The sequence below is a fragment of the Camelus dromedarius genome, chromosome 4 (assembly GCF_036321535.1).
Source record: "Camelus dromedarius isolate mCamDro1 chromosome 4, mCamDro1.pat, whole genome shotgun sequence".
NCBI lineage: Eukaryota > Metazoa > Chordata > Mammalia > Artiodactyla > Camelidae > Camelus > Camelus dromedarius.
Genome location: NC_087439.1, coordinates 74234255 through 74255886, shown reverse-complemented (window position 1 = coordinate 74255886; position 21632 = coordinate 74234255). Strand labels below are relative to the sequence as shown.

General features: G+C 38.8%; 1 protein-coding gene across 4 annotated transcripts in view; it reads right to left on the bottom strand.

Moving 5' to 3' along the window:
• Nucleotides 1-11412: 11412 nt before the first annotated feature.
• RFTN2 (raftlin family member 2) overlaps nt 11413-21632 on the bottom strand; it is a 58325-nt gene continuing 48105 nt past the window's right edge. For 2 of the 4 annotated variants that reach the window (XM_010979754.3, XM_010979753.3), the window contains exon 9: nt 11413-12864. In XM_010979754.3, the coding sequence (XP_010978056.3) occupies nt 12592-12864 (273 nt within the window). In that variant the 3' untranslated portion in view covers nt 11413-12591. The other 2 variants (XM_064485124.1, XM_064485125.1) reach the window with 2 other exon arrangements.

Here is a 21632-nt window from a genome sequence, read left to right as displayed (position 1 = left end):
CAAAAGAGAAATACAACTGACATCCTGAACTTACATCCATGAAGATAGTATGTCAGTTAAGTGTTGTGTCTGATATTGATTCTAGGGTTAATTACAGCATCAACATTCAAAATTAGTAAGATACTCATTTTTTAATGAAATCAGCATTTTATCCTGATCTGAATTTCTGTTATAAACATTGGTAAAAGCAGATTATGATTCCATGAACAGTGTATTTACTACTTTATTTTGAGTGGACCTCATGAGAGCCATCTATATCTTGTATAATAATTAGAAATCTTCACTTAAAACATGTAGTTTGTCACAGATAATAGGGTTTTCTCTGCCCTTTTTTTGTTAACAATGTCAAAGGAACTCTCATACAATATGATGCTTTATATAAAAGAATTTTTTACATCTGTGTAATCATTTGCTGATTTAATATTTTTGGTTGTTTTAGTTACCAGTGTCAAGAAGAAAATGTTAGTTTCTTTTTAAAAAACTCTTTATATCTTGTTCTAAAAGTAAGGGATTAAATGAAATAGGAGTGATAGGATTTTGTCCTCGTATCTCCCCTACCTCCCTCAGAGATAGACTGAGGGAGTCAAAGGAGCAAGGCAACCCCAGAGATGTAGAAGCAGTGGGTAAGGTCATTATTGCACTGGCAATGAGATACCACTTCACCCAGTTCTAAAAATTCAACAGTGTCTTTTTGATTTTTGAGGGTAATCTCTTATTTAACTACCCTAAAAATGTCATGGTTTTAAAATCAGGGGTGTATATAAATTGTTCTTCCCTTTATTTGAATCAATATTTAAGCCACTTTTTAAACTGGTGCATTTGGGTTTTTAAACATTTTACAAAACAAATGCAGATCTTGGATTCTGATTTTTGAGATACCATGTTAGTGATTATATTAGTTTTCAGTGTCTGCTGTAGTAAATTACTACAGACTTAGCGGCTTAAAACAATACAACTTTATTCTCTTCTAGTTCTTTTGATCAGAAGCTTTAAGTAAGTTTTACTGGGCTAAAATTAGGTTCCCAGTTCTTTCCAGAGGCCCTGGGGAGAATCAGTTCCTTGCATCTTTTAGCTACCGGTGGCTGCTGGCATTATTTATCTTGTGGCTGCATCATTCCAGTCTCCACCTCTGTTGTCTCATTGCCTTCTCTTCAGTAGTGATAGCCTTCTCCACCTATCTTTTATAAGGATGCTTGTAAATGCATCTTTGGGCTCACCTGGATTTCCCTATCTCAAGATTGTTAACCACATTTGCAAAGTCCCTTTTGCCATATAAAGCAACATAGTCACAGATTCTAAAGATTAGGAAGGGGACGTCTTAGGGGGCCTTTATTCAGCCTACTACAGTGACCCTCAAATTCACATCGTTAATCTCAAAAAGTTCTCCATGCTATAGAATTAATTTTTGCTCTGATAGTGGTTTTTTTTTATTTCCTGCATGTTATCTAATTCATGCCAGCCAATCACACATGCTTCACTTAAATCTGATTGAAAAAGTTGGACTTGCGATCATTTTCTGCAGACTGCCGTTTACTACGCCCTCCTTGTATTGATCTGTTGATAGCTAAGTTCTTGGCATGATCATTTAGTTGACAGAACTGATCATTCTGCGGTTGAGAGAACTTGTTTACCAGTTTGTGAAAGACAGAGTAGGAGAGATGGAAGAAAATGGGATGGAAGAAGATTTCCCAAACTGCTTTGTATGTTAAAAAAAAAATGGGGGAGCATTTAAAACAACAGATTCCTAGGCTCCACCTTTGGAAACTGATTTAATAGATTCAGAATGGCAGGGCCTGAGTCTGGGTTTTAAAAGCTTCACAAGTGACTCTGATGTGCTCTCAGTTTGGGAAACCATCGGGGAAATTTAGGAGATGAGGTAAAAGTACAGTTCTTTCAAACCAGTAAGTAATAATTGTAGCCATAGTTTTCTCAGGGGAGAGATGAATCTGGCAATAGCAGAAACATTCACCGCTAAGGTGTTTTCCGAGGGGAAGGGGTGTTTGGGGCATGCCATCTGCTCCTCCCAGGGTCACCGAGGATGAGGAAGGCTACACAGAGCAAAGTGGGGAGAGAGGGTGGCTCCTCAGCTGACCCTCTGCCTCCAATCAGCTTTGTTGCCAGAGTTGTCAACAACTGGGTTTTAAATGTGGAAGCCTTTCGAGACATGTTGAACCCCACAATTTGATGGAATTCAAAAGCCTTGTTTTATCATAAGACCAGTACTATTTGTGGGGACCTTTAACCATGACGTTGAGGGTAAACGTCCTGTATTTTGGTTTGATTTATTGAGGAAAATCAGGTCTGTAATGTTTTGGTTGCTTACAAGTGAGAATGCTGCTATTGCAGAATTTCCAGGTGCATCTCGGATACAGGTGGGTATAGAGGAAATTGCCACTTAAGTGTTTCTTTTCTGAAGAAGTAAGTATAACTCATACCAGCTGCCTGGAATCTTTAGGGCACTTCGTAGGGATAGTAATTTTTTGCCATCAGTTGTGTGCACTCTTGTTTAGCATATTCTAGACTGAGGAACGTATTTATCTGTGTGAAGGCAGTGTAGATACTGAACACAGCCTTTATATCACCACTCTTGAATCACTTGACTTTATTTTGGGAACCAAATCCTAAGCAAGAGTTGGCAACCTCTTCTTCGCACATCTAAAATGTCTCCATTGTGCTGGTATTATTTAGCAAATCCCAGGGAAAAGATAAGAAAAATACATTTAGAGCTAGAAAAGGGAACTTAGGGATCATTGAGTTGAGCCTCCCTCTTCTTGTCCTCTTGTTTTACAGATTGAAATACAAAGCAGAAACCCCAACAACAAACTAAGGCCTCAGGAACTGGTTGTCCAGAATTCCCGCAGATAGATAGTGCAGAGCTGGGGCCTCAAATCCCTGAACATTGTGAAAGTTAACGTAGAAGAGAAGAAAGGAGAAAAGTTCACCTGATGGGGTCTGGGAAACCAGCACCCCCTCCCATATGCCTTCTCAGTCCTGTATAGATGCACCATCAGGTAGTCTCCATTCTTAAAACACCCAAGTTAAGTTGCATTTTAGATGGGATTCTAAGTGCTTCTTGGGGCCAGAGCTAACACAGCAGTCATATCTGAGTCTCCCAGAGTAGGCTAAAGTTGGGGGTTGTATGAAATCATTTCATCTAATAGAGCAGTTGGTACATCAGTGTGTAGTACACTAAGTGGTAGGGATGTTCAGGAACTTCCAAAACCCCTGATTAAGTTCCAGGGCATAACTGATTTGGGCTGATTATAAACAATCCTTCTCCTGTTTACAATTCCAGATTAGAAATAGGCCAATCATCAACTGGCTAAAATCCCATTTGCCTTTAGCTTTCACTAGCTAACTTACCAGTATGCCAGAAGCTTCACAGTGTACCCATTTTTTCCCAGAGCTTCCTATACAACCAAGTAGTAACCTGACGGATTTCTCAAGTTAGACCCAAGTGTGCTTCTTTGAGTCAGAATTGCACATTGCAGTTGTTACTTGGCCCCTAGCCTTCTCTGTTTATGTATCAACTGATTTAATATAAAATAAGAAATTTCAAATCATCACTCTATAAAAATTTAGCCTGTGATAACCTAGATCCACTGGAGTGAATAAATCAAGAAATTACAAGCTATTAATGCAGATGACATTATATGTCATGCATGGTTTCTCCTAAAAGAGGTCTTCCTCCTGATAAGAATACACTTGCATCTATCTAGTTCAGTAAGTGACTGAAGCATCTTAAGGCCTTTACTTACGATCCTGGAAGCAAATTAGAAAATAAACTTTAGGTAACAGCCATGTAAAGAGCAATACTTTCTAGAAGCTACAAATGAGATTACCAGAAAAGAAAGAAAATGTGATGTTTGTGAACTTGGGAGGAATAAGCTATGGAAAAGGATATCTTTAACTGTAGATTTTCAGTTCCTTTTTAAGTAAATGTAGAATATCTTACAATTTTTAGTTCTTCAATTCTACATTTTAATTTTTTTTTGTGAAAATTATCTCTAAAAAGTTTTTTAAAAATTCACTGGATAACATACAAATTGTGTTTTATAAAAATGTCTTATTTTAATGTTTTAGGTCTAGTTAGACTAAGTCTTGGGAACAATCTATATTAAAACATTCTTTTTTCTTAATCACATTAATAAGTTTTTTCGAATCAATATTCACAAGTATTCCATTTAGTAATTAATGAAGGTTTTTGTTTGGTGTTATGTTTATATATAGTTATTTTGAATATCTGAACATAGTTAAATGTGTTAACACAACAGGAGTTAAAATAACTTGGTGGTTGATGATTGCTTGGGGCAGAGGAAATGTAGCATGGTGCATCCATAGCAAAATGAGCTTGTTAGTTGTTGTTGAGAGATTACGGCTAGAATGGATGGAGATTGCTCTTTCTTACTGAATAAGATGCCAACTTTTAGGGCAAGGGTAGAGATCAAGTCCTTGTTATTTTAGTTAAATACCAGTTCCCAGATGTAGAGCAGTTAGTGTGGGAAGAATCCATCAGTAGAGAGGAAAGCTCAGATTTAGCAGAATAATAGCAAGTAGAATGTGACCGTACTGATCGGTGTCACATTTCTGGGGCAATGGGAGAGGCCACAGTCAGTGAAGTGAGGTGTTAGGTGTCAGGAAGGGCCTCTTGACTGTGCCTTTCCGGCCATCAAGGCCTCCAAACCCAAGGCCTTGTTTCCCCCGCCACTCTTCAGACACCACTCTCTTGCAAGATTCAAGGGCTCATACAATGAGAAATAACAAGTAATAGACATCACTCGTGTAGAATCAGAATGAAGTGTGAAAGGGGCTCCAAGATAGTAGCTGGAAGTTCAGTGATGATGGTGAAATTGAGGGCAGGTGGAGAGTGACAGGTAGGATAGATTTCTCCTGATGCAAATGTTCTCTCGACCTACAGGAGGATTTTTCATCTTTGTGAGTTCCCTAGTGCCTACTCTCTCCCAACGCCCCTGACATCGTATATCGACTGATACCTCCCTACCTCAGGTCCTGGCATAGCCATTTGCTACTCTGTATGAGCTGAGATGTTCTGTTCTGAGGTCCCAAGACCTTAAAACTAGACAGTTTTCAGTTCTTTTAGGCACCAGATTTCACTAACATGAGATCAAATATATCACAATGTAGACCCATTTCACATTAAATATAATTTTTACATTTAAAAAATATAAATTTGAATAGCCTTTTGTAGTTGATTTTAAGAATTTGGCTATTAGTCACTTAGTTTACACATGGCCATAGTTTCTCATCAATCATCACATATGCCTTGGAATTGAGAAAAGCTACTCTACAAAGTATTTTCAAAATGAATGACATTTTTTATGAATATGAAAGGAAATAATGTTGATGTATATTATGCTTTATAGCTATTTATTCATTTTGTGGTTTTCATATGTTAGAGCCAACACTTTTTTTAAAAGATCTCAAACACTTTGGGGGACTCCTGAAAAATTCATAGGTCTTCATGTTCGAAATGATCTGCTTATAATTTTATAACACAAACACATGCTATTATTAGAATATTATTATTGTTTATCAAGTATCATTTGCTCAAAGAAGCCTTCCCTGACCTTGAATATGTTAGGTTTGTCTTTTACAGCCTCTCCTAGCAAACTTTGCTTCCTCTGAGTATTTCCATCAACTGTAATTACATAATTATTTCTATTACTATTCATCTACCATCTGTCTCCTCTGCTAGCCCATTGATTCCATAAGGGCAAGACTGTGTCTGTTGGCTCCCTCGTCCCTGGCATGGCATCTGATCAAGAGTTAAATATTTGTTAAAGGGATGAATGGGTGAGAGAGTGAACCTGCATTGAACACTGAAAACTAAAAAGCACTCTTAAAACATGTCATCCCTCCTCTGTCTTTTATTAGGGATGTCTGCTTTTTATATTGTCTGTGCCGGTAGCGGAAGTAGCATGGCTTTCTGTAGATGTGATTTGTTCTTAGCTGCTTAGCATCCAGTCTTGGGGCTCTGGCTCTTTGGGAGACCTTGTGAACTGCCTAATACACTTGGCAAAGTAGTGATATATCTTTTTATTTACCACATACAAGTATAAAACTATATTTAAATGTTCAGATATTATATTCAAATTTAAAAGATGCCTTATGTTTATTCTGGAGTTTCTCCAGGCATAAAGTTATTCCCCACATTAAAAAGAACTTCTTTGCAAAGTTAAAATGAGACCTTTTGAAGAAAAATAGTGTTTTCAATTTATTGAGCACCTAGCCAGGTGTCAGGAACGGTAGTACATTTCCCACATGATCTCACTAAACGTTCATATGATTAAATTTGTATGTTACTACCCCCATTTTACATACGAGTAAACTGAGCTGCAAGGTAGCTGTTCAGTGTCCACAGGAACGAGTAGCAGGGCCAGGGTCTGAGCTCAGTCCTGGCTCCAAGGCTCAGGCTTCTCTGTTTTGATATGCTACCTCGTATGTTTCTGAGCGTTGCTGCTACCTATCTTTGGAAGAATTAATTCTCATATTGAGTAGGATTGTGTTAGGCAGCATGTGTTGGAATGGAGTGGCTTAACCAAATAAGGTTTTGCTTCACTTTGTAGCAAGACCAGAGGTCAGCAGTCTTGGGCTTGTGCAGTGGCTCCAGGGTCCTGATGCATGGAGTCCCAGGCTCCTCCTGACTCTCCATCCCACCATCCCTGCCTCTCTCCTCCAGGCTCCTGCATGATTATAAGAAGGCTGCTCCCCTCCAGGCTCCATACCCTGGCCAACCCTGGGTATTAACAATTTTTTTAAAACTGCTAACTCAGTGGAAAAAAAAAGGCATCTTTTTTTGCTGTTTGTTTTGCAGTTTTTCATTAGGGAGTTGAAATTGTGGCATGTTTATTGGTTATTTATGTTTCTTTTTTAAGAAATTGCCTATTTGTGTCATTTGCAGTCTTTTCTACTCGATTGTTCATCTGTTTTTTATTAACATCTTTGGTGTACTTAGAATATTAGCCCTTTGTCACTTGATTGTTTCTTCATTCCAGTTTTTTATCTTTCGACGATGTTGATGGAGTGTTTTAAATGTGTAGTTTTAGTATTTACATAGTCTTTTTCTTTATCTCTTCTGAGTTTTGAATTATGCTCTAAATATTTGCTCATATATTACTTCAGCATTTTTATATTTTTGTTTTTTACATTTGAGTCTCTAAGTCATCTGGAAGATGTTTTGGAATAAGGAATGAATCTCATTCACGTTAACTTGAGTCCATGGCAGTAGTTCTTTACATGAAGAGGTGGGAAGAAAGGGGAAGTACACATAGAATGTCACCTGTAGCTGCATCATAAAGCTGGAAGTTTTAAAAAATGGGATCCTAACACATACTTTTGGAGAATGTTTAAAAAGGAGAAAAATCTTGAGTCATATGGTTTCCCAAAAGAACAAATTCAAAAGACATGGGGTTGAATGAACTAACATTTACAGGAAAAAACATTGAAATGTTAAAACCTACTTTTTGTTTGCATGGTATAAACATTAAACGATGCCCGAGAAAGAAAAAAGTTAATCTAAATAAAATATCCAAACATAGTATCTTTCAGTTTCCTATTAATCACTGAAATTAGAAGACATGCTTCTTGTGTTAAATAAAAAGTTATGTTACTAACCACATCTATTGCAGTGATGTGAGTGGTTCTATTTTTGAAACTTTAACATATTGAAAACAACCCTGTCCCTGAGGATTAGTATCCCTATTAAGACACAGAGGAGATTAACCTGTGTCCTTGGTAGTTACATAACCAACGAAAGAAACTCTTACGTTAGAAAGCCTGGACTTCAGATTTCCCAGATGTCCATGTAGGTGGTTCTTGGCCAGCCCACCTGGGAGCCAGGTCGCCTGGCCACTCAGACACAGCAGTGATTAACTGGGAGGGCACAGAGCACACTCGATTGAAACTTGGAGGGTCAATTCAGACTTTCTTTTCATGCAGGCAAGTCTTCTAATTCCCAGCTGTTTTATTTAGTGATTCCATTTTTTATGAAAAAATAAGAATAACTCAATTTCCATTTTTTTATTGGTTTGCTTCATTGACTTTTTATGCCTTAATGCACCCTTCGGAACTTAATTTTCAGCAACTGAGAAAATATTTTGCAGGAAGGTGACTCAACAGGTGAAGGAAGTTAAAAAAAAAGTCCGTATGTTACTAGAACTGATTTTCCTTTGAAGCTGCTGTTTAGGGATGTAACAACAAAATGTGGCAGATGCTGTATTTGTGCAATCTTCAGTAAAGCCCCCTGAAATCAATTCTATTATCATCCCCATTTTACAGATAAAAAATGTAAATCTCAGAAAGGTTAAGCAACTTGTCCAGGATCACACAGCTAGCAAAGAGCAGATGCACCGAAGATGAGGCCACCTGGTCTGTCATCACTTCTGAAGTGTGGTCCTAGGTGATGATCTCCTTTTAAATTTGTTTCTATGGCTATTTTTCATATTTTCTAAATGTGTATCATTCTTTTTCGTTTACTGCTAGGGAATGACCAACCTATTGTCCTTCTTGAATGTCTTCCTAACCGATCAACAGTGTTGAGTAGATTTTCGAGTGTGTTGACACCCTGGCAATCTCACTGATTGTTTGTGAAGGAGTTGGAAGGATTTGGGGTATGAAAGGAGCTTCTGGGTTCAGGTCTTCCTATTTCTTTCCTAATGCTTTCTAAACTTTCGTCTGTTTTAAGCACTTTCATAACTTCTTGTTGAAGTATGTTCATCATATGTGCTCTATAATCTTTTAAAGATAATTCTAACATCTCTTTTGCTGTGGACATTTATTTATTGTCTTTTTTTACTTAGTTTGGGATCTTTCTGGTTGTTGGTTTCATGAATAATTTTCTATTGAAACCTGGTCAGTTTCATATCATGTTATAAGACTCTGGATCTTATTCCTGCCTTCTGTGCTGGTTGGCTTTTTCTGACACTATGCCAGCAGCAGAATGGGGGTACTGCCTAGTTACTGCCAGGTGGGAGTAGAAGACCGGGTACCCCACTCGACCTCTGCTGATTCCTGAGGGTGCTTTATTCACTTCTGCTGGGCAGGGGTGGGCGTTCCAGTTCCCTACGTGGTCTCCACTGAAACCTCAGTGGGAGTGTCCTCACTGATGCTTAGTGAAAGTCCTGACTCTCCACTAAGCCTCCTCTGACACCACCCCAGTGCGGAGGGAGAGAGATGCCTCATTACTACAGATGGAAGTGAACTTCCTACATGATCAACACTAAAACTATGTGGTGAGGGTTGTGGGGCTCTTACTGGCAAGTGGGGATGAACTTCCCGATTTCCTACGATCTGTCTCTGACATCACCCTGCCCAGGGTGTCAGCGCCCCTTGGTATAACTGTGTGAGGGTGGAAGTCTAGGCTTCCAGCTCGGTCCATGCTGGTGCAGCTCAGGGTGAGGTTGCAGGTTTTTCTGTGGTGTTTGGCTGGGGCGAAGCACTCATTGCCTAAATATGTGCTGCCTTGCTGGGCTTTCGTTAGGGTTGTTTGATCTGCAACGTTGGCATTTCTAGATTGCTAGTGTCTTCAGCTTCCAATTCTGAGAGGCAAAAATGAAACCAAGAAACTCACCACTGGTCATCTTATGTTTCTTTTATATATGATCGTCTGTCAGACCTGGCTCTGTAAACTTAGGCTATTGTACAAGGGAACTTCACTCTCAAGGTATGATAAATTGCCACAACAAACATTATTTAAATGGATGTGCTGCAAGTTCTGCTGGTTTGCATTTAGCTAGTTTTCCTTCTCCACCAGTAAATTTTGACTTAACTTGCTCAGCCGAGACTCTCCCCATTGCAAGCACTTGCTCCATCTGAGTCCTCACTCGAAATTCCATCTTTCCATACAGGGGGGTCTCTGGAGCCCTGAGTTGCTTAGAGAAAGAAATCTTTTTTCAGTCTTAATGCAGAAAGAGCCATAGTCCGTCCAACCCAGAGGGAATGGTAGTGGGGAATCAAGGGGGTGAGGAAAGACCAGGAAAAAGAGGCAGTTCCTCAGCTCTTCCAGAACGAGAGACATGAAACTGCATCTGGTAGATTGATGTTCAAATATACAGACGTCTGCTCCTGATAAAGCAAATGGTTTGGAGATCGTGATTTGGACTGACTGGAGCTCTGCCTCCTGCTTCTATGGGTGTCTCCTGAAAGCCTGTGAAGTCTCTTAAAGAAAGTCTCTTAAAGAGAGTGACGTTTCTGTTCATCTTTAAGAGAACTGTAGTGACGTTGATAGAGTTGCTTCTCAGCTCAGTGTGATATCTCTGGTGAGCAGGTGTTAAATGAACGCTGTCCATGCAGGTAACAGGGTGACAATCAACCCAGATGGGATGGAACTAACAGGTGGTTATTGGAACCTGACACAGAAGTGCCACAGATGCTGTACCAAGGGGACTGACAGAACTTCACACCCACATCTATGGTTTCAATATTTTCTGTCATCGTAACTTGTAGGTCTTAAAAATTCACATGCCAGAGCCCACAAGGAATTACATAGTGTTACGAAAAGAACTGATTTATGTGTGTCAGATAATGATAAGGTTAGTCACCTTTAACTCCTTAGGCATACAGAGTCCAAGTTTTGTCAATTTTCTTTTTTAAAAGATAGACTTGGAGTTACTTATATATATTTCGAATGCTCTAGAACCACTTGGTCATTATTTATTCACTATCATACAAATTTGCCACATAACTTAAGGGGAACTGTTAGTGTAAATGCTTATAAAATAGGTTTTGAGGATATAACTGCTTAGATTATTCTAATAAAAAGGTTTTTTTTAAATAAGAAGAAATAACCGATTAAAAACAAACTGAAAAATTATTCTTCCACAAATCAAAAAAAAAAAAAAAAAGGGATAGTCCTGAGTTTTCCTTTAGCCAATAAAATTTTCTATCTCTGTTTCTAACACTATAAATCCCTTCTGTGTCCTGGCAGATCATACTGGAGTCTTGGTCTCTTATAGATCCTGGTATTGGGGAAAACTGTCTGACCTTTGAGTTCATTACCTGTGTCTCATAACTCATGACGTTTTGTGGGCTCCAGAAGTAGTGCTTATTTCTACCAAAAATCCACCAACTCTTGAATATGGGACTCAATTTCATCTAAAAATCAAAACAACAACAACAACAACAAAAAATTTCTGCAGTATTGATAGCAATTTCCACAGAATAATACTGAACAGAATATTCTTAAGTTTCTTTATCCGTATAAAGGTAATGCTTCTGCCTGGCAGAAGTGGAATAACTCCATGTCAGTCTTATCAAGAATCCATGGAGATTGGCCTAGTTTAGTTACACTAATTGTTATATAATATATAACATGTGAAAATTATTAACATGTGATACGTATCTGTCATACATATAAAACATGTGAGCATTTGTGTTCAATAAAACAGCAGCCCAATAACAAACGAGATTTTATTATTTGAAGGATCTTATAATGTCAACACCAATGCTAATAAAATATATATAATAGGTTGAAATCCTCAATGGTACAGTCCGTTGTAACTCATTGAATTTTCCCACATTTCAAAGAAAGACTTTCATAGACAAATGAAAATCCTCTATTTTGTAAAATTTTGACCCTTACCTGCTAAGGGCTGGGCAAGTCTTAAGGCATCCCCACCAGCAGAGCGAGAACAGCAGAGATGGCACGATAGGTCACCAGACGCACGGCATGTGCTGTGAGCACCTCTGGATTCCTGCAGGACTGGGTTTCTACATTCTTCATGATTTAGCAATCAAAATAAAAGTATAACTCAAATCTAGACAGATGTAAAAGACTTCGGTCTCCATTTAAAGTTGATGTTACCCTTTTCAGACTATTTACAATTTAAAAGAAAGAAAATTAATTCTGTTGACTAAGGTTTTTAAATACTGAGATTGTGGGTTTTCGTATTGAGTTTTATGGGATGCTGCTTCGCTCCGTGTCTAGGCTGTTAGAAGCAACAATGTTTAAGCTCAACGAGTAAGTACAGAGTTGGTAACATGGTGACACTTTAAAACCGAAGACATACAAAAAGGACTTTTTCCCAAAGAATATTTTAACAAATAAGGGTTTGCTTTGTATATACATGCCAAAGTTAGAGACAAAATTTGGATTAATTGTTATATTTAGGGAATAGGTATTTTATTAATTAGCCCTTTACGTGTGTGTGTTTATGTGTGTATCTGTGAAAGAGAGAATTTTCAGCTTAAGTAAGACTTTGACTTCCTGAGAATTTTCTAATTATTAGGTAAAAATACTGGTTGAGATGCTTAGTTGCCTTACCAGGAATTTTAAGAAAAGTACACCTTGCACATTCATGAGAAACTGAGTACACTTTCGGTTATTAACCTAATGAGACATCTGCTTAAACAGATGTTTTAGTTGTGAGAACTGTAAACATGATTCTAAATTTACAAATATGTTGGTTATTCTTCTTCGTCTTGGAAGTTGAGCCAAAGTTTATGCAGACTGAAGGAAAGCCTGAGTCTGGAAAAATTCAAAGCATTACATAAATGCAGATAAAATAATACAATAAAGCCACTTGGCAATTATTTTAATAATTATTTACAGGGCGTCTTGCTTTCCTTCACTGCTCACATACAAGTGACCTGAGTTACTCCATCCTCCTGGTCAAACTGTCCGTCGTCTAGTTCCCGAAGGACGCTGTCGCTGCTGCTGAACCCGGAGAGGCTGCCATGCTGGGCGGGCCCCTTCTCCTTCATCCAGCACTCCCGGGAGGGAGGGAGGAGGCGCCCCTTGGGCGGGCTTCTGCTCTCCGCAGGTTGGGACAGGGCCGTGTCCAGCCCAACGCTCCTGCTGGTGGCTTTGCCCCTGTCTTCGCCTTTCACGTGCCGGCTGCCTTTCCTCTGAAACAAGAGATTGGCGGCCAGGAGTTAAAAGGATGGGTGCTGTCCTGCCCCTCTGATGGAGCACATACCGCCCTCTCCCCACTTCTCTTCCAAGTCCTGCTCTCTTCAAGGACCAGCTAGAGCCACCCTTCACGTCGCCTCCACCCCCAGGGGAAAGGGCACTCCCCTCTCTGTTCATGATCCTTATGGCTTCCTGGCACCTCATTCTCCTCATTGGCAGGTTGGCTGTGTGCCGTCTGGGCCCTCAATGACGTCTCTGAGGAGAGAAGCCTGTTGAGATCATAGTTTGGGGAACAAAACAGGTAGAAACACAGTAAAGTTTCCATTTTTCTCCTTGGTGTTGGGATCTAAGCAGCAGAGAAAGTGCTTCAGAGACCATCTCACCCCTCTCACATAGGAAGAGGCTGCTCAGATAATTCAGACCCAGGTCAGATTGGAAGAAGGGGCCCTCTTCTGGGTAGAGGGGGCCCTCTCCTCGTCCTGCTGCAAACCGCTTCTGCCTGACACGCTCAGCAACGGGACCAGCTCATCTGCAGACAGAGGAGCTGCGAGTGTTTTCACTATGAAATATTACTGAGGCCTGACTATGTCCTTGGTATGGTTCAGAATAAAGAGGAAACTTTATTCTGCCAAAGATACTCAAGTCAAACTAAGATACCTAAGTCAATAGAAGGAGGGCTCAGGGAGAGAACTGCGGGTGTTCAGACTCCTGATGAGATTTCCTCAATATGGATAACACGACATATATTAGATCATGATCCTATCCTCTGGCACAAGAACTGAGCAAGGAAGATAAAAAAAGATAAAGATAGAATAAAAAAGATAAATTAAAAAACATTTTAAAAAACCCCAGCAATTTCCCAGAGTACAAAGAGTTTATTTGTTTAAAGTTGATTTATATGTTAGGTGGGAGCTAGGATTACATTTTCTTAAATGTAAAAACTAAAATTACTCTCAAAGAAAAAACAAAACACAAAAACACAGATGTCAGATGCCTAGGCTAGTCTTAGAAAAGTTTGTTAAACCACAGGTTTGCTGAATTATAAAGTATAAAATATAAAAGTATTTTCTACTGGTTTTCATGGCAAATATACAGTGCAAACAAAAGAGCTTAATTACATTGGATTTTGTGGGCTACCGCAGAATGCAGCCACAGCTGATTACACTGTTTGTATAGGAAGACACAGTCCTCAGTGTGTTGCATTGTTCTGGGGGGAAGGTAACTAGGTTTACTTATTTGTTTTAATGGAGGTCCTGGGGATTGAACCCAGGACCTCGTGCATGCTAAGCACACACCCTACCACTGAGCTACACCCTCCCTGCTCAGTGTGTTACATTGAAAGGAGTGTGTTGGCAGCTCATCTTTTTCTTGGCTGAGTTACCACAGTCCTCAGGCAAGTTTAAAGGACCGAGCCTGCAGTGGGTCCTGCCTTAATAAAGGCCCACCCTCATAGTCCCAAGTCAGACATAGCTTGATGGTGGTGACATTTTCCATTGGCCCCCTTGCATTCACCCAGTGCAAAAATCAGATCTCAAATCCTTTTCCTTTTTATTCTCATTCACCAAATGTATTATAATTTACTCTCTTAGGGAACAGAATTTGAGAATGGCACGTTCCCCCTGGCATGGGGACACTGGTCAGCGAGGATATAGCCTTTTGGCTGCAGGCAGAGCTGGTGGGTACTGCCAGACAGGGCTCCTTTCTCAAGCCTGGCTACTGGCTCTCTTTCCCACATGTATAAAGAATGTATTCACTCTTGAACAACCTCTCAGGTTGACTGAATGAAATGGGAAGGAGGGGTTGCCTGGGAGCACTTGGCAGCCTGGATCTTTCCTTCCTCACCAGCATCGTGGCCAAAGGTGAATTTTGCAATAAATTCCTTATTGTATATGAGCCAACAGAGGCCAGCTCTCACATACTCAATGAAAACTTTCTAAATAAAAATTGGGTATTATTCAGAATAATAAGAGTCATAGTAATTCACTTTTAGATGAGTATTAATATGTAAACAGCTGCCAAATATAAATTTCAAATATTAGAAGATAACAAGTACCTAGTATGGTGACTCTAAACCAGATTTCAGAAGAAACACTTTTCTAGCACGTGACCCTTAGTAAATACATTTTCAGCAATGATGCTGCCTCCCCTACTCCACCCTCACTCCACACAAAATAATATCTTTTCCAACAAATCAAGTTGCAATGTTCTTACAACCTAAGAGTGTAGGAGTCTGGATCCTGAGCAGTCCTTGGAGATCATCTGCTTTAATCCCTATTTCTACAGAGGCAGGACCCAGGCCCAGAAAGTAGATGGAATTGGTCCAAGGTCATGGAGTAGCTGGCTTTGAACCTGAGCCTGAGTGTCTTACCTTATTCTTTTCACATTATTCACTCTGCAAAAATGTGAGTAGATTTGTGGTTGAAGACTTGTGTGTTTCTCAAATAAAAATTTCCAATTACAAAAATAATACACATTTAATTTAGAAAACCTGGCAAAAACAAAGGAAAAAGCAAAACCCACCCACAGTCCTATCTCACAGAGATACCACTGTTGAAATTTGGCGTGTTTTACTATGTATTTTCATATGCACACAGAGATGTATACAGCTCACTTTTGCCCTTAGCACTGACTATATTTTGAGTATTTCTCTATGTCAATTAGGAGATTTTTCCAGCTACATTGACAGGCTTATTCATATATCTTCTCACTTTCTTCTGATATTTTCACTATAAAATTGGGGGAGATTATACCAAGATTTGCATGCAGATCTAATATCACCCTTGATAAAATTGATCTACTTTTGAGAATCATTCTCATTTATTAAAAATGGGTGACCTATTCCAAATACATGAGACTCATTGACAAGTCAGGTGCATTTAGGGTGTCCTACCATTCTATCTTTTATTTTCCACTGTCGGTGTCTTAAAAACAAAAGCAAAAGAACAAAGTCAGAACTATACCAGCAATCATTAGACACTGTATTGTCTTGGACAGTGTTATGATGGACAGAGAGGAAGAGTAGCTAAAAAATACGGTTTATAAAACAATAAAAGCATGGAGTGGACATTCAGGATTTCTCTTCCTTGTGTGTCTCAGGCTTGGGGGAAGGATTAGGAAGCTGCTATAAACCTATGTGAAGTGTAGCTTTAGTACCAGTTAGAAGAGTCAAAGGTTTTGAATCATGCAGAGAAATCTCATCCCTGCTCACTCACAGAATATGTTCCTGTGTCACCCAAGCTTGGGGCTGTCAAAATCATTCTAATCTAGGAGGGGACAAGCTGTAGTGGACAATTGCCTTTCCAGCTAGCTTTCCTCTCCACCTTCTCCTCTGCTGCAGTGTGGCCACGTGACCCTGTCAGATCCAATCAGAGTCCTTTCTTGGGATGGCTATATTGACTTTGGGATCAAGACGTTCTTTCTTTCTAGAAATTGAAGTATAGTTGCTTTATGATATTATATTAGTTTCAGGTGTACACCACAGTGATTCAATAATAAAATAGATTATACTCCATTTAAAGTCATTATAAAATATTGGCTATCTTCCCTGTGCTCTAGTAAGTAAGTAGGTCCTTATAGCTTATTTTATACATAGCACTTTGTCCCTCTTAGTTCCCTACCCCATCTTGTCCCTCCCCACTCCCAGCGGGTAACCACTAGTTTGTTCTCTATATTTGTGAGTCTGCTTCTGCTTTGTTATATTCATTTGCTTATTTTTTTAGACTCCACATATAAGTGATAACATAGAGTATTTGTCTTTCTCTGTCTGACTTATTTCAAGAAGTCCTCCCTTTCCAATGAGGTGGCCACACTCACCTCATAAGAAGCCCTCTGCACATAAGACACAGAAGCTGAAGCAAACAGAACGTTCTGGGGGTGTTGACTCTGGTGTCATTCCATACCTGAGGCTCTGGTCTTTGTAGCTCTTTTTTTGATGTTATGAGCTATGCCAATATCCTTCCTATCTGGAAGCCAATAAATTGCCTTATGTACAGAGGCTAATCTGAGCAGGGTTTCTGTCCCTTACACCCCAAGGGGCACGAATAGGTCATACGGACACAAGTGTGGGTGGCCCAGGAGAGGGCTGCTCTCCACCCTGAATGTCGCCCACTGGCTACAGTGATCCCTTTTCCCTTCTGCCCACACCAGTAAAAAGCCCATTTGCTTTGAGTGAAAAGCATTCCTTAGATGAAGAACTTCTTTAATGATAAAAGCAAACTGCTTTCATCTTTGTTTTCACATGATGCTCTCTGAGGTACCCGACATCCTCTATTACACTGGCACCAGATTTGATTTTACATGGACTTCCGCTGAGGACACCAACAGCTAATGAATGAAATATGACCTGCATGACTTTCACATAATTTCAAATGAACTTCAAATGACTGGAAACGTAAGAACAAAGCTTGATAAATAATTATCTCACTGTAGAGTAAGGAAAGAAGTTAAGGTACATGTTAAATAGTTCTCAATATTCATATGACTTTATTACAGTTACCTTGGAAAAGATCTAATTCAGACCATTTCTCTGCTGCTCCTTCTCTTCTTGGTTTATATTAGAGAAATGGCTCAATAGATGTGATTTATCTCTTGAAATCATTCATTTTGAGGTATATTTAGAGACAGGAAAATTATTTGAATGCAAAATTGCTCTAAATAAGAAAAATAAATGTAAAATGGGAGCCATTTAAATGTGAACTCCTGTGTCCCAGGGCCTATTCTCTCCATCTTTCTTCTAATAACAGAACTCCGCCCCCGCCTCACCCCCAGTGCCTTGCAGTTTTTAGCTGGGCACATGCTATTTCACTGTGGTACCAGTACATGGTTGCCCCATGACATTTCCCAGCCTCCCTTGCTGACGCTTGTAATGACATAAATAAGCTCAGGCCAATGGGATGTGCGAAGAAATATGTCCGTGACTTGGGAATCAGTGCCTTAGAAGCATGCCTGGAATTCTCCTTTCCTACCTCCTGCTGGCTGGACAGGGCAACAACTGCGGCCGCAGCCCTGGGTCCAGGGGCAGAAGCCAGATGTTGTGGGTGGCAGAGTGGACCAGTCATGCGGCAGAGCCTCGCCCACCCTACAGTGCCTGTCCATCTTTAGACTGTTAGGAGAGAGTCCTTTCTGTTGTATTTAAGTCATTCTATATCGGTCTTTATGGCATAGCATCTTAGTAACTAATTAGTGACTAATTAATAACTAACAGAGAAAAAGTTGCTGGCAATCAAGGCTTTTTAGTTTAATCTCCCCCCAACTTTCCAATTATGAAAGATTTCAAGTATACAGAAAGTTTAAAGGATAGTATAATGAATCCACTACCTAATTCAACACATTAATATTTTGCCGTATTTGCTTTACATATATATGTACCTGTGTGTTTTTTAGAACATCGAAAAGCATCAGTACACTACATTTCTACCTACTAGCTGAAGGTAATTTTTAGCTGGAGAAAATGGAGGGTCATTATGAGTTTCTGGATTTTAATTCAGTTTCTCCACAGAGTTAAGTACTGACAGAAAAACATTCCTATAAAAACAAAAGCAACATTCCATGTGCCCAGGCGCTGTGCCCGGCCCCCTACATGTTTTCTCACTGAACTGTCCTTACAACCCTGTGGTGGGCACTAACGTCCATATTTTACAGAGGACGACACAGAGGCTTGGAGAGCGTGACACTGTGCGCGTGCACACACACACTCACATACATCCTGGAATCCCTTTCACGGCTTGTTGTCTACCCCTAAGAACACCACCGGATGGAAACCTTACTCTGAGTCAGTGGAAACTAAATACTTTTAAATGACCTTTTGTTTCTTGTAAATAATTATCAAAGGGAAACGGGCTGAAGAATTTAACTGAAATAGACTTTTAGGTAATAAAAAAAATCTGATGAGTTTTTATGCGAGTCTTCAAAGGAACAGAAAAGAAAGGAGATCTTGACAGAAAAATTGAGAACATATAATAGATGGAGGGAAAATCCTGGTCAGAGTCTCTTACCCTACTTAGCATAGCTAGCGCTTCCTTGAATCTAGTTAGACGCCTCCCCACAAAATAAAGAAAAATTTAAAAAATAAAAATAGATAAAAGGAACTGCAAGATAAAAAGAACCTTGCTTTATTCCCCTGCACAGCCTTATGCAGAGGAAGGGGAAGTTAACAACCTCATTACACTTCATAAAAATCCCATTACCCACGGAGAGTCTTTACTGAAGGACCAAGATATAAAAAATATAGTCTACGTGGTTTATAAAGCAAACATGGAAAAAACATGGAAAAGTGTAAAGTTCTATGAATCTTAACACATATGTACAAATTTGTGTACCCACAGTTAGGACACAGAACAGTTCCATTATCCCCCTCAACCCCCCGCCCCCCACCCAAGCTAGCCCTTTATCACACCTTACCTCAAACCCCTAAGCCCTGGCAACCATTGACCTGTTCTCCACACTACGGTTCCGTCTTTTTGAGGATGTCATATAAATAGAATAGTCCACTCTGGCTTCCTTTTAATCAGCATGCTTTTTGAGATTGATCCAAGTCATTGTGCATATGAAGAGTTCCTTTGTTTTTATTTCTGAGAAGTATTTCATTGTATGGAAGAACCACAGCTATTTACCCACACACCTGTTGAAGACATTTGGATTGTTTCCAGTTTTTGGAGATTATGAATAGAACATGTAAATATTTATGTGTAGCTTTTTGTGTGAACACAAGTTTTTATTTCTCAAGGGTAAATGCCTAAGAGTGGGATTGCTGGGTCATATGTAGTTGTATGTTTAACCCCATAAGAAGCTGCCAGACTGTTTTCCAGCGTGGTTGTACCATTTTGCATTCCTCTCAGCAGTGTTAGATAATTTCAATTGCTTCTCATTCTTGCCAGTTCTTAGTACTGTCAATTTTAAAACATTGTAGTCATTCTAGCAAACGTATGGTAGTATCTCATCATGGTTTTCATATGCATTTCCCTTAATGATTAACAGTTTAAATATTTTTCTACATGCTTATTTCTCATATACATATCTTCCTTGGTGAGATGTCCAAAACTTTCTAAAAAAATGTTGTTGTTGTTGTTGTTGTAGGGGTAGGTAATTAGGTTTGTTTACTTTTAATGGAGGTACTAGGGATTGAATCAAACCTCATGCATGCTAGGCATGCACTCTACCACTGAGCTACACCTTCCCTCCAAGACTTTTCACTATGTTTTACCTGGGTTGTTTGTTTCTTATTTTTAAGTTTTGAGAGATCTTGATACATCCAGGATTCGAGTCCTTTGTCACGTATGTGATTGGCAAGGTTTTTGTTTTTGCTCTGAGTCTGTGGCTTGTCTATTACTTCCTTAGTGTTATTTGAAAAATAAAAGTTTTTAATTTTGACAAAGTCTAATTTATCATGTTTGAAAAAATGAACTATGCTTTTGGTGCCATGTCTAAGAACTCTTTGCTTAGCCCCAGTTCATGAAGATTTTATTTTCTTCTATTATTTTTTTCTATGAATGTTCTAATTTTCCTAAAACAAACTGTCTTTCAATAGCTAAAAGAAAATTGAGGCAGTAAAGGGGAATAGAAATATTTTGAATTGATATTTTCCATGTTTAAAAAATTCTCAAGAATATTATATAAATCATATCTGTGAAATATAAACAAATTCCAAAAGTAAAGTTCATGATAACTTCAGGAGAAAAAATTCCAACAACATACTTTCTTCATTATGCAATTCTTAATTCCCTCCCCCATAACAGAGGCATGAAATGGATTTGCTTAATATAAAATTCTGTTCTATGTTGAGGTAACTGAATATGAAAAGTCTTGTAATCTTGACATTTGTCTCAGTAAAAGAAAGAGAGAAAATTCTTTTTAAGGGTTAAACTTTAGATCAGTTTCTACCAGCCCATGAAATTTATCATTTTATTGAAAACTCATTGACAATCCTAAGGCAACATTTGTAATATCTCAAATTTCCACTAACTGGTTTTTGGAAATAAACACCTTTGAAACAATTCTCTGAAAACCTTTATAAATGAAGCAATCCCCCCATCAATCCCTCACAAACAACAACTGATTTCAAGGTACAAACAAAGAATGGTGCCATTATGGACCTACAACTATAAACATTTTTTTCAAGGTGTTTTATAAATGTGTAACTTTCACAAAATACATATGAGATAGCTACATTAACTCTGTGGTGATAGTCATAGTCTACTTTCCCAATACTACTGCTACCTTTTTTGAGGTACAATAACAAATTCTTTCCATTAGAGAAAACTAAAAGAATTTACGAATTGGTTTTCTGTTATAGCTATTAGACTGAACCACCTACATGTTCTGTCCTGAAGTAATCTCAGTATTCCGAGATTTCCTGCTAGGAAAATTAAACATTTATTAAAGGAAGAAATAGCAAATCCATTTAAAATCCGTTTAAAAAAAGAATCCTGAGTTATAAAATACAGTACTTCTGGGCTTCTCATTGACACAAAGTGACTACTTGTATACTTCCTTACTACTGTATAAGTGAACCAGTAATTTTATATTTCAATGAATGTAAATATAAAGAATACCCAAAGAAAAGCTACCACTAGACTACTGAGTGGTATTTAAAATTAAACAAAAAGAGCTCAAATATTTTCAGGGAATCAGAACTGTAGCATGGTGAGAAGTTGCTTTGGGGCAGGAGAAAGAAGAATGAAAACCTTTTCTGGCCATTCATTACGTAGACCCCACTCATCTTGCTTCTTCTTGACAGAATATTTCTTGTGAACTAAATGAATTTGAG